The 18407-nt window shown below is 42.6% G+C and overlaps 1 protein-coding gene across 1 annotated transcript in view; it reads left to right on the forward strand.

Moving 5' to 3' along the window:
- Nucleotides 1-18407, forward strand: part of CADPS (calcium dependent secretion activator) — a 799713-nt gene that overhangs the window by 615328 nt on the left and 165978 nt on the right. The window contains exons 17-18 of the mRNA XM_087866885.1: nucleotides 5261-5400; nucleotides 16345-16411. Of these exons, the coding sequence (XP_087723011.1) occupies nucleotides 5261-5400; nucleotides 16345-16411 (207 nt within the window). The remainder of the gene's footprint in view (nucleotides 1-5260; nucleotides 5401-16344; nucleotides 16412-18407) is intronic.

Raw genomic sequence — 18407 nt, forward strand, 5'->3', positions numbered from 1 at the left:
CAGAAATTTTGGCTTCTGTCTCCCACACTGGACTACAAAAACCCCATGGGCATAGAAACCTAAACTATTCTGTTCACTACCCTATAGCCCTGAGCCCAGCACAGAGACTCCCAATACATTTCATGCCATACTGGTTGATTTCATAATCCCTTCCAAAAGCTGTGTGACCTCAGCCAAACGTTCAACCTCTCTAAGCCCCTGGTATGTCATCAGTGGAATAATGTGAGAATACCTGGAGACAAGCACACAGGCACACACTCCTACCAAGGCCAGCAAGAACACAGTAAGCATGCTTTCTTTCTTCGTCCTTTTGACCCAGTTACTTACTCTGGCTTTCATCTATAGAGCTGACCCGGAATCATAGTACTAGGATGCAGACCAGGATATTAGTGTTAGAAGTGGCAAGTCCAGGAATGCTCAGCCTGAGTCCACAGAAGGTTCCATGGAATCCAGGAACCCCTCGAAATGGTTTGCAAATGTCGAGGTGGGGAGGGGCATATGTGCATTTTTCTGGACTCACGAGTCCAAAGCATTCACCAACTCCTCAAACCTGTTTCCACTAAGGAAAGTTAAGCCCACTGGGCTAGTCAAAGCCTTTTATTTTATAGATGAGAAAACATTCCCATGGAAGGCAGGAAGCTCCCCTAGAGCCACCTGGTTAGGTGGTGCCCAGGCACCGTACATTGGCCATTGGCCAGGGCGCAGCCCTGAGGACGCTGTACAGTCCCCTCCCCGATGCTCCATGATAACCCTAATGAGTTATTACTCATCCTGCCCAGACGAGTGCACTGGAGCCCAGAGGAAGTAAGTAACGTGCGAGAAATAATGTTAACTCATCTCCAGGACCATTTCCACTGTACCAGTTTGTCCCTATGCAGAAATAAAACCCTGGCTCTGCTGCTGTGGTGAAGGCCACAAGCTTGCCACAGCCGCATACAGGTTTTCATTTCTGAATAACTCGTTCTCTCCTCCAACCCCGTTATATATTTTCCCAGATAAGAATTTGCCCTTCCTACCAAAGAAACTTTTCACCAGTTGCGGTCCTGCCTGGTCCTTGTGCCAGCTGGGGTGCCCTCTGCTGGCAACACCTCTGCAGGCAGCAGCTGGTGATGACTGCTTTCTTTTTTAAAAGTGGAGCAATTTCTCGTACCCCTGAGAGGTGTTTCTATGCTCTAATTGGTCCCAAGCTTAGCAGGACACAGCAACATTTAAAATCCCAGTGCTACATGCATTCATTCAACAATATCTAGTTTGTTCCACATTCATTATGCTTCATTTTAATAAACCTTTTTAACTGAAAAAATAAGTCATGCACGGTAAAAAAAAATTTTTTAACGGATATAGTGAAAACTCACCTTGTCCTGTGTCTCTTCCAGAGAAAAACCTTGTTTTCAGTTTATTGTGTATTCTTCACCCAGTATTCGATGCATGTATAAGCATAGCATATACAAGCATTTGTATATACATCCTTAGAGAGAGAGAGAGAAAGAAAGAAAGAAAGAAAGAAAGAAAGAAAGAAAGAAAGAAAGAAAGAAAGAAAGCAAGCCCACTGGAAGTTACTGTATACCTACTGCTTTGCACTTTGCTTGAAATATCAGTATATTTGGAGATTAGTCCATGTCAGCCCATGCTGACATGCTTCCTGGTTTCATGGCTGTGTAATATTCCACGTATAGATGTATCATAATATATTTAGATTGATTCCAGTCTTTGGCTGTATAAGCAATGCTTCAGTGAATAACCTTGAATTTACTTCTTTACACATATGTGTGTGTACGTGTAGGATAGTTTTCAAAAAAGTATTTTGCTGAATGAAGTTTGACTTTGACAGATACTACCAAATTGTCCCTTAAAGAGTATATACCAATTGATACTTCCACAAAAGGCATGAGTGACTGTTTCTCTACATCCTTGCCAGTACTGTAATATAATCAAACTTCTAGTTATTGGATATGATTGTGAGCCCACGGTATCCCATCATTTGTGGCATGCACAGAGAAAACAGAAATAATGACAGGCAAAAATTTCTAACTTCAAAACACTTAAGGGATATAGACATAAAAACTAGAAATCATAGTGCAGCATGGTAAGTGGTCTCTAGAGAAAGAACACCTGGGAGCATATAGCAAGGGGACGTAACCCAGTCTGAGGCTCAGGGCTGCCTTCTCGGGGTGAGAGGTAGATGCAGCGGTAGGGAGGGCTATATAGGCTAAGGCTTGGAGAGGATCAGTCAGGTAAAGGCTCAGGGTAAAGCAGCCCCCCAGAAGGACCTGCCTATGAGCCCAGGTAACTAAGAGAAGCTGGGGCTGGCTGGCATGCAGCTCACTGCACAGAGTGGGTTGTGTTCCCACATCAGCATCACCACATCAAAGCACAGCACACATGGGCCTCGGCTGAGATGACAAAGTGCTTGATTAGCAGCCTGGAATGTCCAGATGAGGTGTGTGGACTGCTCAGGACTCATGTGCACCCAGGAGGACCCTAATAATTCAGCAGGGCTGACACATACAAAGGAGTCGTCGACCCGTCAGGCACATGGCAGGGTGGAGCTGAAGGTGGAGGAGAGCTGCAGTGACCTCATCTCTCCAGCCACCCTGGAGAGGAAGTCTCCCCGGGGAGCCACCACGTGGAAGAAGAAGTCTTTGTGGACGGGCCAGTAATGAGCTGTGGTCATTTGTGTCGGCGAATGGACACCATATTGCCAGTGGGAAACACGCCCAGAATCCATATGGTGGAAGGCCTGTTAACGAGCTCCGGGTGCCCAGAGCGCTGCTCCTGCTTTGATTTTGCCAAATGGGCAGGAGCAGAAGGAGGCTCGGGTCTTGCCTGCTGCTGTTCTGGCCCTGGCTGGGCTTTCTTCTACCACCCCTCCCCCTCCTTGCTTCTCAGCACATCACCCCCCTCACCCCTCTGGCCAGACTAGCTCAGGAGACAGCATCAGGGATGTCAGGGACATCCCAGGGATAGCAGCGCCCCCTCTCTCCATCTCCCGCAGCTGGGGTCTCAGGAAATGGGAACACGAGATAGAGTGACATAGGGACAGGCATGCTCTGAGGGGAGGGAGAGGTCTCTGCTGCCCAGTGGCACCCAGACTTACTTGCCTCCAGCAGCCTACAACATAGTACACTTTGCTGGTACCAGTTATGTCACTTTATACATTCTATGATAGAATTTTAACTAAATTAACGCTCACAGAATGAATACATGGCCCGAAAAGATGACTACAGAAGTGCTGTAATGTTAGGATGATACTAGTATTCCAAGCCTGGCAAACAGCACAAAAATGGTGGAGCTGACACCCGTCCTGCTAAGCAGGCGTTCTGTCATCCACATCGTGAGAGGAAATCACTGCCAAAGTGATCAGCTAGGATAGACGTCAGTCAAGATATTCTGAAATTATTTACAAGACTACTTGAGCTATAGATTTACATCCAGTATTGTGAACAATGAGCCTTGCCCTAAATATATAGGGTATCTTAAAATATGGCTATAATAGTATAAAGCCACCAAAATCAGCAAGATACTTAAAAATATAGCTTTTTATCTTTGGCTTATTTTTAAGACTTCTATATTTGTGTATATTTTTTGATATATGTAACACTGTAATATATTTATACAAAGTAAGTGTATATAATGTAAATATATAAAATATAAGTATAATGATATATATTTATGTAACATATATAAATATATAATGATGTTTTCTATATTTATATATTGATGGTCATATATTTTTATATCGATAGCAGTATATTTACAGAGATTGGGCTACTGGCTCAACATATTTTGCCAGCATAGGGCACAATCAGAAAATCTTTGGCAGCTTCAGGTCTGAAAAATCAGGCCTCCTATTTCGATCATGTCATAAGACACTGAGAAGACTCAGATTTTGCGTTTAGCAAAAATGGATCAATTTTCTTTCATCAGAGAGAGGGAATGTAATGGAGGGAGAAAAGGGTCAGGCCTGAAATGAGGAGGGGTGAAAAATCAGCACAAACAAGGCCCGTGAGAGGGGGCCCATTTTGTGTTTCTCCCGCTCTCCTACTCTTCCTGAGCTCTCGCTGCGCCGCCTCTTGGGAAGCCATCGGCTCCACCCTCCCTGCAAGCCAGGCTTGCAGGCAGGCAGTGAGGCTGGCAGCATCTGGAAGGCCGGGGTGTCCGCCTCTGAGACTCTAAGCCCCTCCCGTCCCCCTGCAGAGGTGCAAGCAGCCCAGGAGAGAGGCTGCCTTCCCCTGCACCTAAAGAAAATAGATGCTGTGAAAACAGAGCCAAAGCCACATGCAACAAACCAGGGCACGCCACCACCACAAAAGCAAATCTTAGCAAGCCCAGCTTTTGTTGTGCCTATATTTAGTTCCTGTTCCTTCAGCTTAGGGGATTTTCCAGGTAGTTCGCTCCTGCCTGAGTGCATGTTCCTCAGATCCCATGTGGCTCCTGAGAACTCGGGCGGCAAAATGAAGAAGTGGATGTGCTGAGTTATCCACTCCTTGCCTCACTTCTGGCCCCAGAGACACTGCGAACCAGGGCAGAAGACTCAGGTTGAGAGTGCCATCTCCGAAGCACACAGTGAAAGACGCTGTCAAAGAGCCCATGCTTCCTGCTGTGTGTGCTTCCTTTCAAGCCAGAACAGAGTTGGGTGCTGTGCGACAGAGATGCCACATCCTGGCGAATGGTGTGCAAATGTGTGTCAGCAAGGCCCTTCCCTTCCGTAGGTCTCACATTTCTCATCCCTCACATAAAGTCCCTTCCAGTTTTCCCCTACAGCCTTTTAGCGATGTCTCCTTCTAAAACAGGGGAAGCAATCCTGAGGAGTGGAAAGATGAGTGGACGAGAGGTGCCCTAATGTGTAAGGAAATTTCTTCCTTTCATACATTCATCTTCTTATATGGAGAGACTCGTGTGTGAACATTGTCTGTTCTGGGTTGCTTCAGGACTTCTGAATTTTAGGAAAATGCAAAAACAAGAGTCACAGAAACCATGATCCTAACTTTTTTTACTGAATTATCCAGGCGGGGAGAGAAGAGAGCAAGAGAACACCATTTCTTTCCTCGAGCTAGTCTGCTTGGCATGAGGCAGTTGGTAGACAGAGCCTTGGATTGAAGTCCGACGGCCAGGCTTCTGCTTTATTTAAATGCCTGTCAGCTATGGGAACTGGACAAGACACTCAGCTTCTCAGCAGCAAAGTTTCTCATTGATTAAAAACATACACATGACAGGGTTTCCATTTTCTGGCTAAGATGGTTGTCCTTTTTCCCTACAGGTTATTCTCCATCCCACCCCAAACAGCCCCAAACAGTCAGAGTGGCACAAAATGACAGTCTCCAAAAACTGCCCTGATCAAGACCTTAAAATCAAACTTGCTGTCCGAATGGATAAGCCTCAAAACATGAAGCATTCCGGGTAAGTGTTTCTTCTCCGAGTGGGAGTTTTAGGGAGATCTCCATCCATTTCTTAAAATATTTTCTGAAAAGGAAAACTGACTTTCAGAGAAGCACATGGAAGGAAATACAAAGGATTCATGAGAGAGTCTTAAAATACTTGATTTTGGTATTTACTATAAGCTTCCTCAATTCTTATCATTACCCTTTGTGCATTTGTGCTGTCAAGATAGAATAATTTTCTTCTTTTCTAGTAGGATTTCCAGTACAATTCAGAATGTTCCCAGAAGCATGCTGGGTGATTCTGGTTTAGGAGGTTTTATTGGCTGCATGTACCTTTTCAGTGGCATCTAGATCTTTCAGACTCTCTGAATCATCCACTTTTACCTTCACTAACAACCACGTCCAAGAGACACGAGCAGGTGCCATAGGTGGTAACATTCAAACATTCAATTCACATCGAATCAGTGTTTGTGTTTACTGTAGTCTTTAAATAAATGACCAAACCACAGAAAATTTATGATCACCTTCAGTTTCTTAAGGTTGAGAGGCATGAGCAATTAAGTGATTTCGAGTAGCATAAAAAGAATAAGTAAAATAAGTTTCAATTCACAGATCAATGATTTGTACAAAAAATGTTTATTGACAGCTGGGTATATGCCATGGCCTATTAAACTGCTTGGACCCCACTATCTCAGTAAATGTGATCACTTAGAAGTTGGGCCATATAATTCTGAATGGGGGGATGTCTAACCAGTGGAAGGGAATGGATTGCTTTTCAAGGATTCTGCAGGTACCAGTTGCCAACTGGCTATCATTCTGCTTAGCCCCTCTGGTCAGTAGAAAAGTCTCAATTCAGGGGCGCCTGGGTGGCACAGCGGTTAAGTGTCTGCCTTCGGCTCAGGGTGTGATCCTGGCGTTATGGGATCGAGCCCCACATCAGGCTCCTCTGCTATGAGCCTGCTTCTTCCTCTCCCACTCCCCCTGCTTGTGTTCCCTCTCTTGCTAGCTGTCTCTCTGTCAAATAAATAAATAAAATAAAATAAAATAAAAAAAGAAAAGTCTCAATTCACTTTGGGGTGTGAGCATTTGTGAGATGGCTTAAAGTGATAAAATTGACATGAAAACTGAGAATTGGTTATGTGCTAGAGGTTTGGGGAATGCGAAAACCCAACACCAAGGACTAGCAACTGATTAAGACAGATTATTTAAAGACTTTAAACAGGCCCAGGAGGGAGCAGTCAGGACAGGAAGTACACTCCCCGGCAGATGGGCAGACCACAGCAACATGCGGTCAGGAAATAAACATTCTAGCTTTGGTGCCTTGGAGTTTTAGGGAACATGGAACACTCAAGGTTCCGGAGAAAGAGAGATATCTTCCCGTCAGGGCACTGGTGGGGGTCAGGCATGGGGAACTCCAGAAAAGAAAAGGTCTCCTGACAAGCTGGAGGCCCAGTACTGAACCTGAGCTCTGGCATGGATTTAGAGAATTTGCATGGCATTATCTGGAAGCCAAACTCTTCCCAGAGCCTGAGATGGAATTATGCCAAAACTCTTCTGCCTGTGGCCATGGGAAGGCTGTGGGAGAGGGAACCAGACCCCTGCTACATATGTAGTCTTTTCTCAACCATCCGTGATGAAGGGCAGCTAGCTTCTCTTCAGTCAAGTTAGCATCACAAAGATTTCTCATGAAATGTTTGTGAAGTCAGCTTTTCCTCCTTCTTATCATACTCCTGGCATATATTCCAAAAATGTTAAGTGGAATTTCTCCCCTATATTTCCTCCCCCTTGATGTAAACATTCCAGTTTCAAGGCAGTGGGTTTGGGAATTCTTTTAGGTCTCTGTAGCATGCAGGAAAAGATTCTGTCTGCATCTTTAGTAAAATACTGGCTCATAAATACTCAGTAACTATTTGCTAAAGGAACCAGAGTGTGAGTGAGCAGGACGGAAGGAGATGAGAGAGAGAGAAATGAGGAGGGTAAGACAGACCAAAGAGACAGACCAAAAATGATTGAATGTATCTGTGCTCAAAAGTTCAGTCTTTTTAAACTTCCTTCAAGGATCAGTATCTCAACCCACCTTCTCAGCCCCTTTGAAGCACCAAACTAGGAGTTTTCCAAGTACTCCCACATTTAATCCCACATTTAATCCCCACACACACTTTACACGGGTATTAATTTCTCCATGGGACACATTCCCATTTCCCACGTCCTCTTCTTTTAGGAAACTGAACTAACTGATCTGAATTCACTAATTTTTCTGTTGATTCATTTGTAAAATTATTGAGACATTTCAGGCTCCCTTGACCCTACAGATGACAGAAGAAATATGTAACTCCCTTCTGACAGTTTAGCTATTTCATATTACTAGACTGCCGTGTAAAAATCACCCCTCTGCTAGGAAATAATAAGGAAGGCCTAAAGGAGCCCTGAGAAGCAGGCAATGGCTTTCTAGTTACTAACACTCTCAGACCCAACGTGGCCTAAATCTGGCATGTACAGCATTAGTTGCACAAGGGTGACTCAAGGAAAATAAAAATGTTTATTATGGACTATAATTTTTTTTCATTTAAAGTTAAAATAGTTTTATTGATCCCCATTGTGTGGGGAAGAAGGAGAGAAATATCAGAATAGTGTTAGAGCTTAAAGAATAGTAGAGAAAAGGAAATTTTAAAAAGCATGGCTGAGGTTATAAATTATATCTACTTTCATGTTTATTAAAACATAAAAGGAAAATCAGAATTACTGTGAATGAGTCCTTGTTGGTAAGCTGTGGTTCCTTGAATCAACCACTTACCTTATTGAACAGAAAAATGTTAGTGAGAAAGTCAACACTAATTTCTGGCTTTAAGACATTAACATCTCAGCCTATTTGACAATGAGCAAGTTTTTGGAGAGTAATTTTTCATATTTTACATCTGTATGGTGTTTTCAAGCTCAGCCAGTATATTCACATGCACTTTCTCATTTTATCTCTGAAACAGCGTCACAGGGACTAGGTATCATTATCCTCACATCTTAAATGGCCTCTCCCTTCACCAAGTTGCTCAGACCAAGAACCGTGGGGTCATCTTGGACATTTCTCTTTCTCTTTTGCTCTTCATCTCATCCATCAGCAAATTCTATTCACTGCACCTTCAAGATAAACCTAGAGTTCAGCCTCTCCTCACCGCACTGTATGGTCATTTGGATCCAAGCCTCCATTCCTCTTCTCTTTCACTAGTGCCCTTACTCTGTAAACAGTCCCCCTACTGCTGTCCTTGCTTCCCTATAGTCTGTTTCCCACCATGAGGCAAGAGTAGTTTTTTTTAACACACAAATCAGATCCTGCCACTCCAATGCTGGAAAACCTCCAGTGATTTCCCATCTCAGAGTAAAACCCATGTTGTTACCATGGCTGTGAAGCCTCCATTACCTACCGGACATTGATCATTCCTCCAGCCACACTGGCCTCCTTGCTCTTCCCCAAAGACTCCAAGTGCATCTGCACCTCAGGGCCCTTGTCCCCACCCTTCCCTCTGCCTTGGATGCCTCATCTTCCCCACGCAGCTTTCTACATGGCTTCCCCTGATTTCTTCATGTCTCTGTACCATATCAGAATGCCTTCCTTTCCTGGCCCACCTACATCCTCTCTCTTTCTCTTACTCTGCTTTATTTTCAGGAGAGCATTTATCATCATCTCACATATGACGTATTTCTTTGTTTGTTGGTTTATTGTCTCTCTCTCCCCCCACCACCACCATTGGACTGAGTTCCTTGTCACCAGGGACATTTGACTCCCTTGTTCAAAGTAGCCCTTACAGAGCCTGCCACGTAGTAAAAGTCCAATAAATTAAGCTAATTGTTGTGTAAATGAATAAGTGAATGAATGAATCCCTACTTTACACATAGGGAAACAGATATGGAATGGTGAACAGACTTGCCCAAATGAGATTAAGCATTGGAGCTGGGTCTAGAATTGTGTTATTCCTTCCAATTCAACCTTAACAAAGGACCCAAAACTTGAATGAAATACAGAGCTTCCCTGATCCCACTTTGGAGTGAACCACAGTACACCAACCCAGAGTAATTTACAGCAAATCTGATTTTCTTGTTAGGCTTCAACAAAACTTGAAGGGGATACAGTTTATAAGTCTCAGCCATGCTTCTTGAAAATCCCCTCTCCTCTTCCATTTTCTTAGCTGTGCCGCTACTCTGGACCTCTTGTTCTTCCAAACTGTCACCCTCTCTCTCCTCCCTGCAAATCTCCAAAACACCACTCAGATTGGCACTGACTTTCAAACAAGACTACTACTACTGACCTAATTGAATATTTTTAGGATTCCATTTTCTGTCTCTTGTTGGCTTATCTTCTATAAATGTCAATTAGATTAAGTTGGTTGATAGCGTTGTTGAAATCATCCAAATACTTATGGATTTTCTAAGCAATTATTGAGAGAGAAGTATTGTAATCTCTGACTATAATTACAGATTTATTTATTTCTTCTTACAATTCTGTCCATGTTTGTCTCATTTTGCTCTGCTCTTAGATGCATAAACATTTAAGGTTATTATGTCCTCTTGATGAATTGACCCCTTTATTATTATGAAATGTTCTTCTTTATCCCTAGTAATATTCTTTGCCCTGAAATTTACTTTGTGTGACAGTCATACAGCCACTCCAGCTTTTTAAAAGACTAATTTATCATGGCAAATCCTTTCCATCCTACTATTTTTAACTTATGCTTTTAGAGTTAAAGTGCATTTCTTGCAGGCAGCATGGAATTAGCTCTAGCCTTTAAAATCCAATCTAAAGATCTCTGCCTTTAAATTGGGATATTTAGCCTATTTATATTTAATGTGATTATTGGTATAGTTAGGTTTAAGTCAAATTGCTGTTTGTCATCTTGCTTTTTGTTTTCTGTTTATTCCATCTGATCTTTGTTCTCTTTTCCTCTTTTTTTCTTTTTTCTTTTTTCTTTTTTTCCTTCTTTTGGACTAATTGAATACTTTTATGATTCTGTTTTATCTCCCTTGCTGTAGTATTGTCTATAAATGCCAACTAGGTCAATCACCTAGGATGCAGTCCTTGGCAGTAACCACTTACCAGCTATAGGCAAGTTTCTTAACCTCTGTGAACCTCATTTTGCTCAGCATAAAATGGAGGTCATGATAATTTTGCCTCATAAGATTGTTGTGAGAATTAAATGAGTTAATACATGTAAAGCATTTAGAACAGGGGCTGATACATGGTTAGGGCTGTAGCTAAGTAAGAGTTGGTGGTGGAGACTATTGTCACCATTGTTTGCTTTCATTCATTTACTGTGCTTCTCCCCCAGCCCATGCTTCTTCCTGCTGGGCTGCTGCAAGAAGACTCAAGCATCTGGAGTCTTAACATCCTCTATGCTCTCATTCTCTCTCCCAGGAGGGGAGGGATGTTTCCCAGTGGGAATCTTGGTTTTGTCTCAGTGTGACTGCTCTTCTTAGAAGAAATTCACATGAAGAATTTCTAGCAGAAAAGAAAATTTTTTAAAAAGGCCCTGCCTCATTACCACTTGTGGTGGGCTAGGTGCCGTGGCAGCACAGGGACACAGAGGAAAACAAATGCAGCCCCCTCTTCCCTTAGGGCTGAGCTTCATCTCTGCCTAGACCAGAACGGCACCAACTCCTCATTTTCTAGGCTTTTCAGTGACTTCTGGGTCCACAGCCCCCCAAGTTGAAACTTCAACTTATCCCCGGTTTCCATGTCCCTCTCTACTATCCTTACCGCTTTGTATGGTGTCCAGGGGCAAGTGATTCTGGCAGATGTCCTGAGGGGAACACGAACTCTTCTCCCTGACTGGGTATTCATCCATCCTGGAAGAAATCAGTAAAAAAATTCCTCATGAATAGCTATGGAGCACCCACCATGTGCACACCTAGTGCTAAGCACAGAAGATACTTAATAAATAGGGCTGAGTTACTAATTCATTAACATTCGTAAACATCAGATGGAGGAAGACCATCCCATTTTTTTAATAAAATGATAAGGTATAAGCATCACCATGGGTGTTGCCCTGCCAAGGAGTTCCAGGGCAGAGGGATCCTGAAGCCAGGGGATCATGGAAGACCCACAAACATCTTTCTCTTCTCTGTTTAGTCCTTCATAGTTCACTCTGGCCTCTCACCTAACTAAAATGCCCCCAGCGAATGACAGAGATGTCAATGATCCACTGGCATAGGTTTTACGAAAATACAACAAGCAAGGATATATTAGAATCACAAGGCAAAATGTGGCCTGGAGCTCCAAACCCAGACACGTGTACCTTGCTTTATTTCCCAACAGATGTGCACCCCAAAGCCAAACATAAGTTCAGATAAAGAATCCAAAGATGAATCCTTTGCAAAGTTGGTAGTTACGTGCTCTTTGTACTGGAGCTATTATTTCTACCACTGCCCTGCTACTACTAAGGATAACGCCAAGCAACAATATTGCCTGATGTAACCAAGCACTTACTGTGTGCCAGTCTGTGCTAAACACTAGCCATGCATGCTCTCCATCAGTCCTCACAACAACTTCACACACTATCCCCATTTTACAGCTAAAGAAACCGAAGCAGAAGATAGTCAAGCCAAAGAAGAGTTGATGGCAGGGCCAAAATTGCCACATAGATTTTTCCACCCTGAGTCGGAGATAGAACCACTAGGCTAAACTTCTGCTTACAACACTAGAATGCTGATTTATCTGTTTGTAAATCCCAATTCCCACAATCCTGATGGCCTGAAGAGAGAGTGGAAGGCCGCTCATGCCCATGCAGATAGATCTGTCTGTAGTGTGAGGAGCTGGAGGGGAAAGCCACCTGGATGTCTGCAGGGACAGAACTCCCATCTGCTCCAGGTACTTCTCATTCTGTCTAGTGAGCATGTTTCAACCTAAGAGAACAGAGAGCCGGGGCTGACTAGACAGAAATGATACAGTGCAGCCCTCAGTTTTTCTCGGTTTTGACACCTTCTGGTATGTGCCAAATTAGCAATAAATTCTGAGGAAAACCTCTGAGGGAAAGCCCCTCCTTCACACAAACCAGCTGATACTTTGCAAAAGAGGATTGTTGATTTTTCTCTGATCCCACTCAGCTTTCCCATTCAGAAGCCTTTCACCAGAAAAACTCAATTGGAAGAGCAATTTGTGTTCTCATTTCGGTGAAGACACCAAAGTTTGTCATCATCTAAAATGGGAGGAACAATAGCAGCGTGGAAGGGGTGTTCTGGAACCTGGCTGTTCCGAGTTGCCATTCTCACTACGTCGTTCACCAGCTGGGGAACCCTGAGCAGGTTCCCGCAACTTCAGGTTCCTCAACAAAATAGGAGTAGTAATGTCATGAAGTAGCTAATAAGTGTTTACTTTGTGCCAGGTGTTGTTCTGACATTGTAGATCCCACTAACTATTCAAGCCTCACAGCAGTCCTCGAAGTAGCTACTGTTATGATGCCGTCACACAGATGAAAGGCTGAGGCACAGATACGGCCAGTAACTTACTGAAGGTTGCACACACAGCTAGGCGACATGGCTTCAGATTCAAGGCCTTAACCCCTCCAGGGAGGTACGGTAAATTCCAGGAGATGGCCTGGCACAACGCAGCGCAGTAGTAAAACATGGCCAAGCAGGAGCTAGGATTTTTATTCTGAAGGGAAGATTAATGCTTCAGTATGAGTTACACTCTGTGGGTTTTCGTGCACTCCTTTTTCTGCTTTCATTCTCCTCAATTAAAACTATAAACTTCGGATGTAGTGTCTGTATTCACTGTTCTGAATCTCTCTGTGTGGGTTCAAGTTAAGGGGAAAGAAAAATGGGTAGTAGCTGCCAGATATAATTCCAGAGAACTATGAGACTGTGACAACCTTGCCAGTCATTACTACAAATACAAAATTTTTCACCTGCCTTCTTCATTTGATTTTTGTTTTATCTATTTTTCTATGTCCATATGTCCAGGGAGATTTCTTTTCACGTATTTAGCTATTATTTATTACTGGTAATGATATGCTTTTCTCTATACCCAGAGATAGTTTATGATAAGGCCGACATTTAATGTGCATCTACTTTCTGCTGTGCCTTGTGCTTATACTCCACAAGAATCATTCACTTAATCCCCACAATGACCCTGTGCAGGAAGAACAATTGCTGACCCTGCCCTGTTTTCCAGGACACCAGGAGGTTAAGCACCTTGCCCAGCCTGTCAGAGCAAACATCTGAACTAGAACTGGAAGACAATACTGTTAATTATAGACCAATGAACCCTCTCTCTCTGTAGCCCTGGCCATGCCTCCCATTTATGTCAATTTCTGCCGTGAATATTTTAATATATTATTTCAAGAAAGTTGAGAGCACTGTCCAGGACAGTGGATTACAGCTGGGTAATCCACACAACAGTGGAGCTGACCAGGTTGGCCTCAGGGCTGATGTATTTACCAGCCATCCAGCCACTGCCATGGCCTCTGTCCCAGTCCAGGCACCATCCTCTCTTTTCCACCTGCACCACTGCAACTGTGAACTTGATGATCTCCCTACTTTCTCTCTTGCCCCTTTCATCCACAATGCCTTCACCTAGCAGCCGCAGGGACCATCTAAATAGAAATATAATTGTGTCTCTGCCCTGCTCAAAACCCTTCCATAGTTTCCCATCCTGATTTATTTATTTATTTATTTATTTATTTATTTATTTATTTATTTTAAGATTTTATTTATTTATTCGACAGAGATAGAGACAGCCAGCGAGAGAGGGAACACAAGCAGGGGGAGTGGGAGAGGAAGAAGCAGGCTCACAGCAGAGGAGCCTGATGTGGGGCTCGATCCCAGATCGCCGGGATCACGCCCTGAGCTGAAGGCAGACGCTTAACCACTGTGCCACCCAGGCGCCCCTCCCATCCTGATTTAGAATGAATGTATTAATGATCCAATTTACCCACTTAAAAGGTCACTCTGTCTGTTGTGTAGTGAGTGGAGTAGGGACAAGAGTAAAGCAGGGAGACCAGCTAGGAGCCTGTTGCCATGTCCCAGGTGGACATCATGGAGGCTTGACTGGGGAGTAACAGTGGGGACGGAAAGAAATGGGATATATTTTAGAAAGAAAATGCAAAGAATTTGGTGATGGATTGCATGTCTTTTATGCAGTGTTTTAAAATCTTATCAGAAACTTTTATAAAAATTGCTCTGGTTTCCCAAGAGCATGGCATTCAAAACCAAATGAAACATAAGTATACAGTGACCTCCTACTACATACATATCAAGTACTGTACCAGGAATTTAAAAAGAACAAGGTTCTGTGCTAGGAATTTAGAAGTGAGAATTTAGAAAAAAGGAATAAGCTTCCTTCCCTTGAGGAGCTCACTCATAGTCCAGTAGGAACAATAAATATAAAAACAAATAAATTATAGTAGTGTGATCATTGTAACAGAAGAATTATTAGCAGGGCCCAGGAGGTGATGACATCAAGGTAGAGATTTAAACTTAGAAAGAATGTGAGTTTGAACATAAGATGCTGGGAAAAGGCATAATATATAATTAGTGTATCAAGGCTATAGTATCAAGTTTTCTTTCAAAATAAATTTATTCATGTTAAATAAGTTATTTTAAAGGAAAATGTCAAGTAAACAATAGAATAGGTGGACAGATACAGGATAAATCAGGGAAGTGGAATATGAGTGGTCAGTTTGAGGCTCCCTTCATGTAAACAGGGGTGACCCATGGAAGGGGTTTAGCAGGGAAAGGCATGATGGCATTTGAAGATGGTAGGATGCATGTCACAGCCAGGAGGAGGATGAAAATCATTCTGGGTGTCCCTGACACCCATTAAGAGTTTCCTCTACACTTGTCCATGGAAGCAAAACTGTGGACTGGGACTGAAATAGTGAGGGTGTGAAAGGGAGAGACTGAGCAGAGTGGAAAACTTTGCAGGAGGTAAAAAAATTTAAATAATAAAAAATCAACTGCACTTGGTAATTAAGGAATAAGGTCGAAGAAACAGAGGGACCCAGGTTGACTCCTGGGTTTCTGGCTTAAAGGTCTGAGCAGATTTTGGCCACCAACCAGTTGTAAGAGCCCCTGAAATTTGTCAAATGGTATAAATTTTAATTAGGTGCATTCTTCTTTATGTTCCAAACGGAAATTCTGTCTGATTCCAGGTGAAGTGAGGACTTGGATGTTGTCCAGTGGGGTTTTATAGCAGATAAAGCCAGTTTTGAAACTCGAGTGTTTGAATGGTTTTGAGTATGACCAGCTCTCTCTCACTTGGTCCAGTAGAGCCTGAAAACCTCACTTCCTTGATCAGTGCCAGTGGCGTGTAGCAATCCACAAGGCCAATGGAGTAATTCACAAATCTTGAAGTAGTACCACTGCTCATAAAATCTCCAGATACCTTAGACCTGTGCCTCTGTGGTTCTTAACTCTCCTTTTATTTCTTTTGTCTCTATCAAGATTAATTTCCATCAACAGGAGCATTTGGGAAAGGGGGAGAGGTATAGGGAGAACTTTCTATGTTGACCGGAAACTTCCTCCCTATAATATGCCTGCGTTTGACAGAATTACAGAGAAAGAAAGTCTTGGGCGGGGGCGGGTAAATTCCTGACTGAGACTTGAAAGAGCAAAGGAGCTGTAGTTGTAGGATTAGCAATCTTTTTCCTCCCTTGTGCAGCTCCTGGCAGGAGTTTCCCTACCTAATAGACTCTTAGCACCTACAAAAATTAAGTCACAATGTAACATTTTCCAAGGTGCTTTCTGGAATCAATCAAGGAATCTAAGTCAAGTGTGATGAGGGGCCACAATTCCTTCTATAAATGGAAGTGAAACTTGCCTGCTGTTCCTTATTCTCAATGGCACAGCTCCCAAATCTGCTTTCTGTTTCTGAGCTGCGTGCATTTCCTTGTTTATGAGTACCAAGCTTTATGGTCAAATGAATTAAACAGTGCAGTCACTCAAGCATTAATGCAACTCTCGTCTTTTTCCTTTTCTTTAGGTATTTATGGGCCATTGGTAAGAACGTCTGGAAGAGATGGAAGAAAAGGTTTTTTGTACTGGTCCAGGTAACTCTTCAACTCTCTCCATTTTAAGAGCCATCAGTAGTAAAGATTTGATAGGAGTAATTAATGTTTTTTATTTGAGGTGTAACTTACCTAAAGCACACAATGCTCAAGCATTCAGCTCAGTGAATTTTTACGCATTATATAAGCATGTAACCACCATTTAGAGGGACGTAGAATATTTCTAGTCCCCACAGCCCTCCCTTGTGCTCCTTTTCCCTATTTCTATATCACTTTAAATTTTTAAAAATTAATGGCTCATTCTTTTAAAAGTCTAAGAATACAGGAGCACATAAGATAAGTAGGAGAAGTGGACTGCCACGCTGCCAGGGATGGAGGACCCCGGGGAGAAAGCAAGCACGTGCCCGGGTGGAGCACTAGGAACACTGACACTGTTTTAGCAGAATTTGCTGTTTCTAAAAGTACTAAGACACTCATTATGAGAAAGGTCAGAATTTACTTAGACTTTTGGCATCTATTTTACTGTTTAGTATTTTGATATTGAATTCCCTGTGGGGGAGCTCTCTACTCTCCCCGGTGCATGGGGCTTCCAGAAGTCTTAACTGACCTCCTATAATTATGTTTAACAGTCTGGAATGTATCTTTCCAGATAGACTTTTTTTTTTTTTTTTTTTTTTACTATATAACTAAGCTCTTTGTGTTATCCTGCCACTCACTTTTTTGTTTTTGTTTTTGTTTTTTAACATAAATCACTGTAGATACTTTTCCGTGTTTGTATATGTAGCTCTGGCTCGAATACCTGTAGAATTTCCTTTTTTGGAGGACTTGTGGGCTTCCCCAATTGGGAGTATTATTAACCATACAGCAAGGAACATCTATCTGTATATAGATACAGATGGAGATGCAGATACCAGTATTAATAATACATGAGTAATATATAAATAGTACCTTTGCTTTCTTGTCTATTTAAGAAAAAATTTCCAGAAATAGTGATCCTTGTCCTTGAGAATCTCCCCTGCCTTTTTAAAATTTGGTTCATTTGCTTCTTGCATAAGGATTTTTCAGTTTACAAGGAAATTTGCCATTGCCCCTTTTCAATTTCCAGGTTCCACCAAGGCATATAAAAAATTAATATATGCTGTATTCTAGGAGATGCCACAAAGCGAGTCAACTTGTAGTTTAGTGTGGTTTGTGCACTGGGTTACTGTGTTAACTATAAGCATTGACTAGTATTTAGGACAATTCCAATTCTAAAACCTCATTATGAAACAACTGCCTCTTAGGTCTAATGGCCTTGAAAGTTCTACCAACCCTGACCTTCTAAGACTAGACTCTCTGTAGATCTAGTCAAGTGTCTGCTGTGCCACTAAGGCAAAATGCGTCCCTCTGACTATAAGCAAGAGGTCATCTTTGCTTTCATGATTGCTATGGGGTACAACAAAACCTGAGAATAAATGAGCCCAAGGGAAACTTTGGAATTGTGCCCAAACCCCTAAATAATCCATGGGTAGGCAGTAGAGGACATTTCATCCTGAGATACATTTCCTCAAACTATCAACGGTCCAGTATATATTGAGCAGCTACTTCGTGTAGGGCACATTGGTAGGTCATAGAGAAGAACTATGGGGCCTGATCTCTCACTTCCAGGGTATCTGTTAGAGTGCTTTATATATGCAAACAGCAGAAACAGACCTAACCTAATAAAGGTATTAATAATAATGTATTACAAAACTCTCGAGGTAGTTTATAGGATTGTTGAAGGAGCTGAATGGCCTGTCCTTACTACAGGACTCAGAGTAGGTTCCAGAAATCCAGGTGGAGGGAACCATGGCCAATGTCATCGATGTGATCAGAAGACAGAATTGGCTCTGACCATTGTCTATCCTTGCATCTCCACTGGAGGGCCAAATATGAGGGAGAGATTTGTTCAGCTTGGGTCACACACGCAACTTTTAGCAGGGGCAGGCCATGGCACTTTGATTCAGTCCCACTGGGATGTCTCCAGTACAAAATCAGGATGCCATTACCAAAAAAGAAA

Source organism: Ursus americanus, chromosome 14 (genome assembly GCF_024610735.1).
Source record: "Ursus americanus isolate L20-20 chromosome 14, mUrsAme1.1.p, whole genome shotgun sequence".
Lineage (NCBI taxonomy): Eukaryota > Metazoa > Chordata > Mammalia > Carnivora > Ursidae > Ursus > Ursus americanus.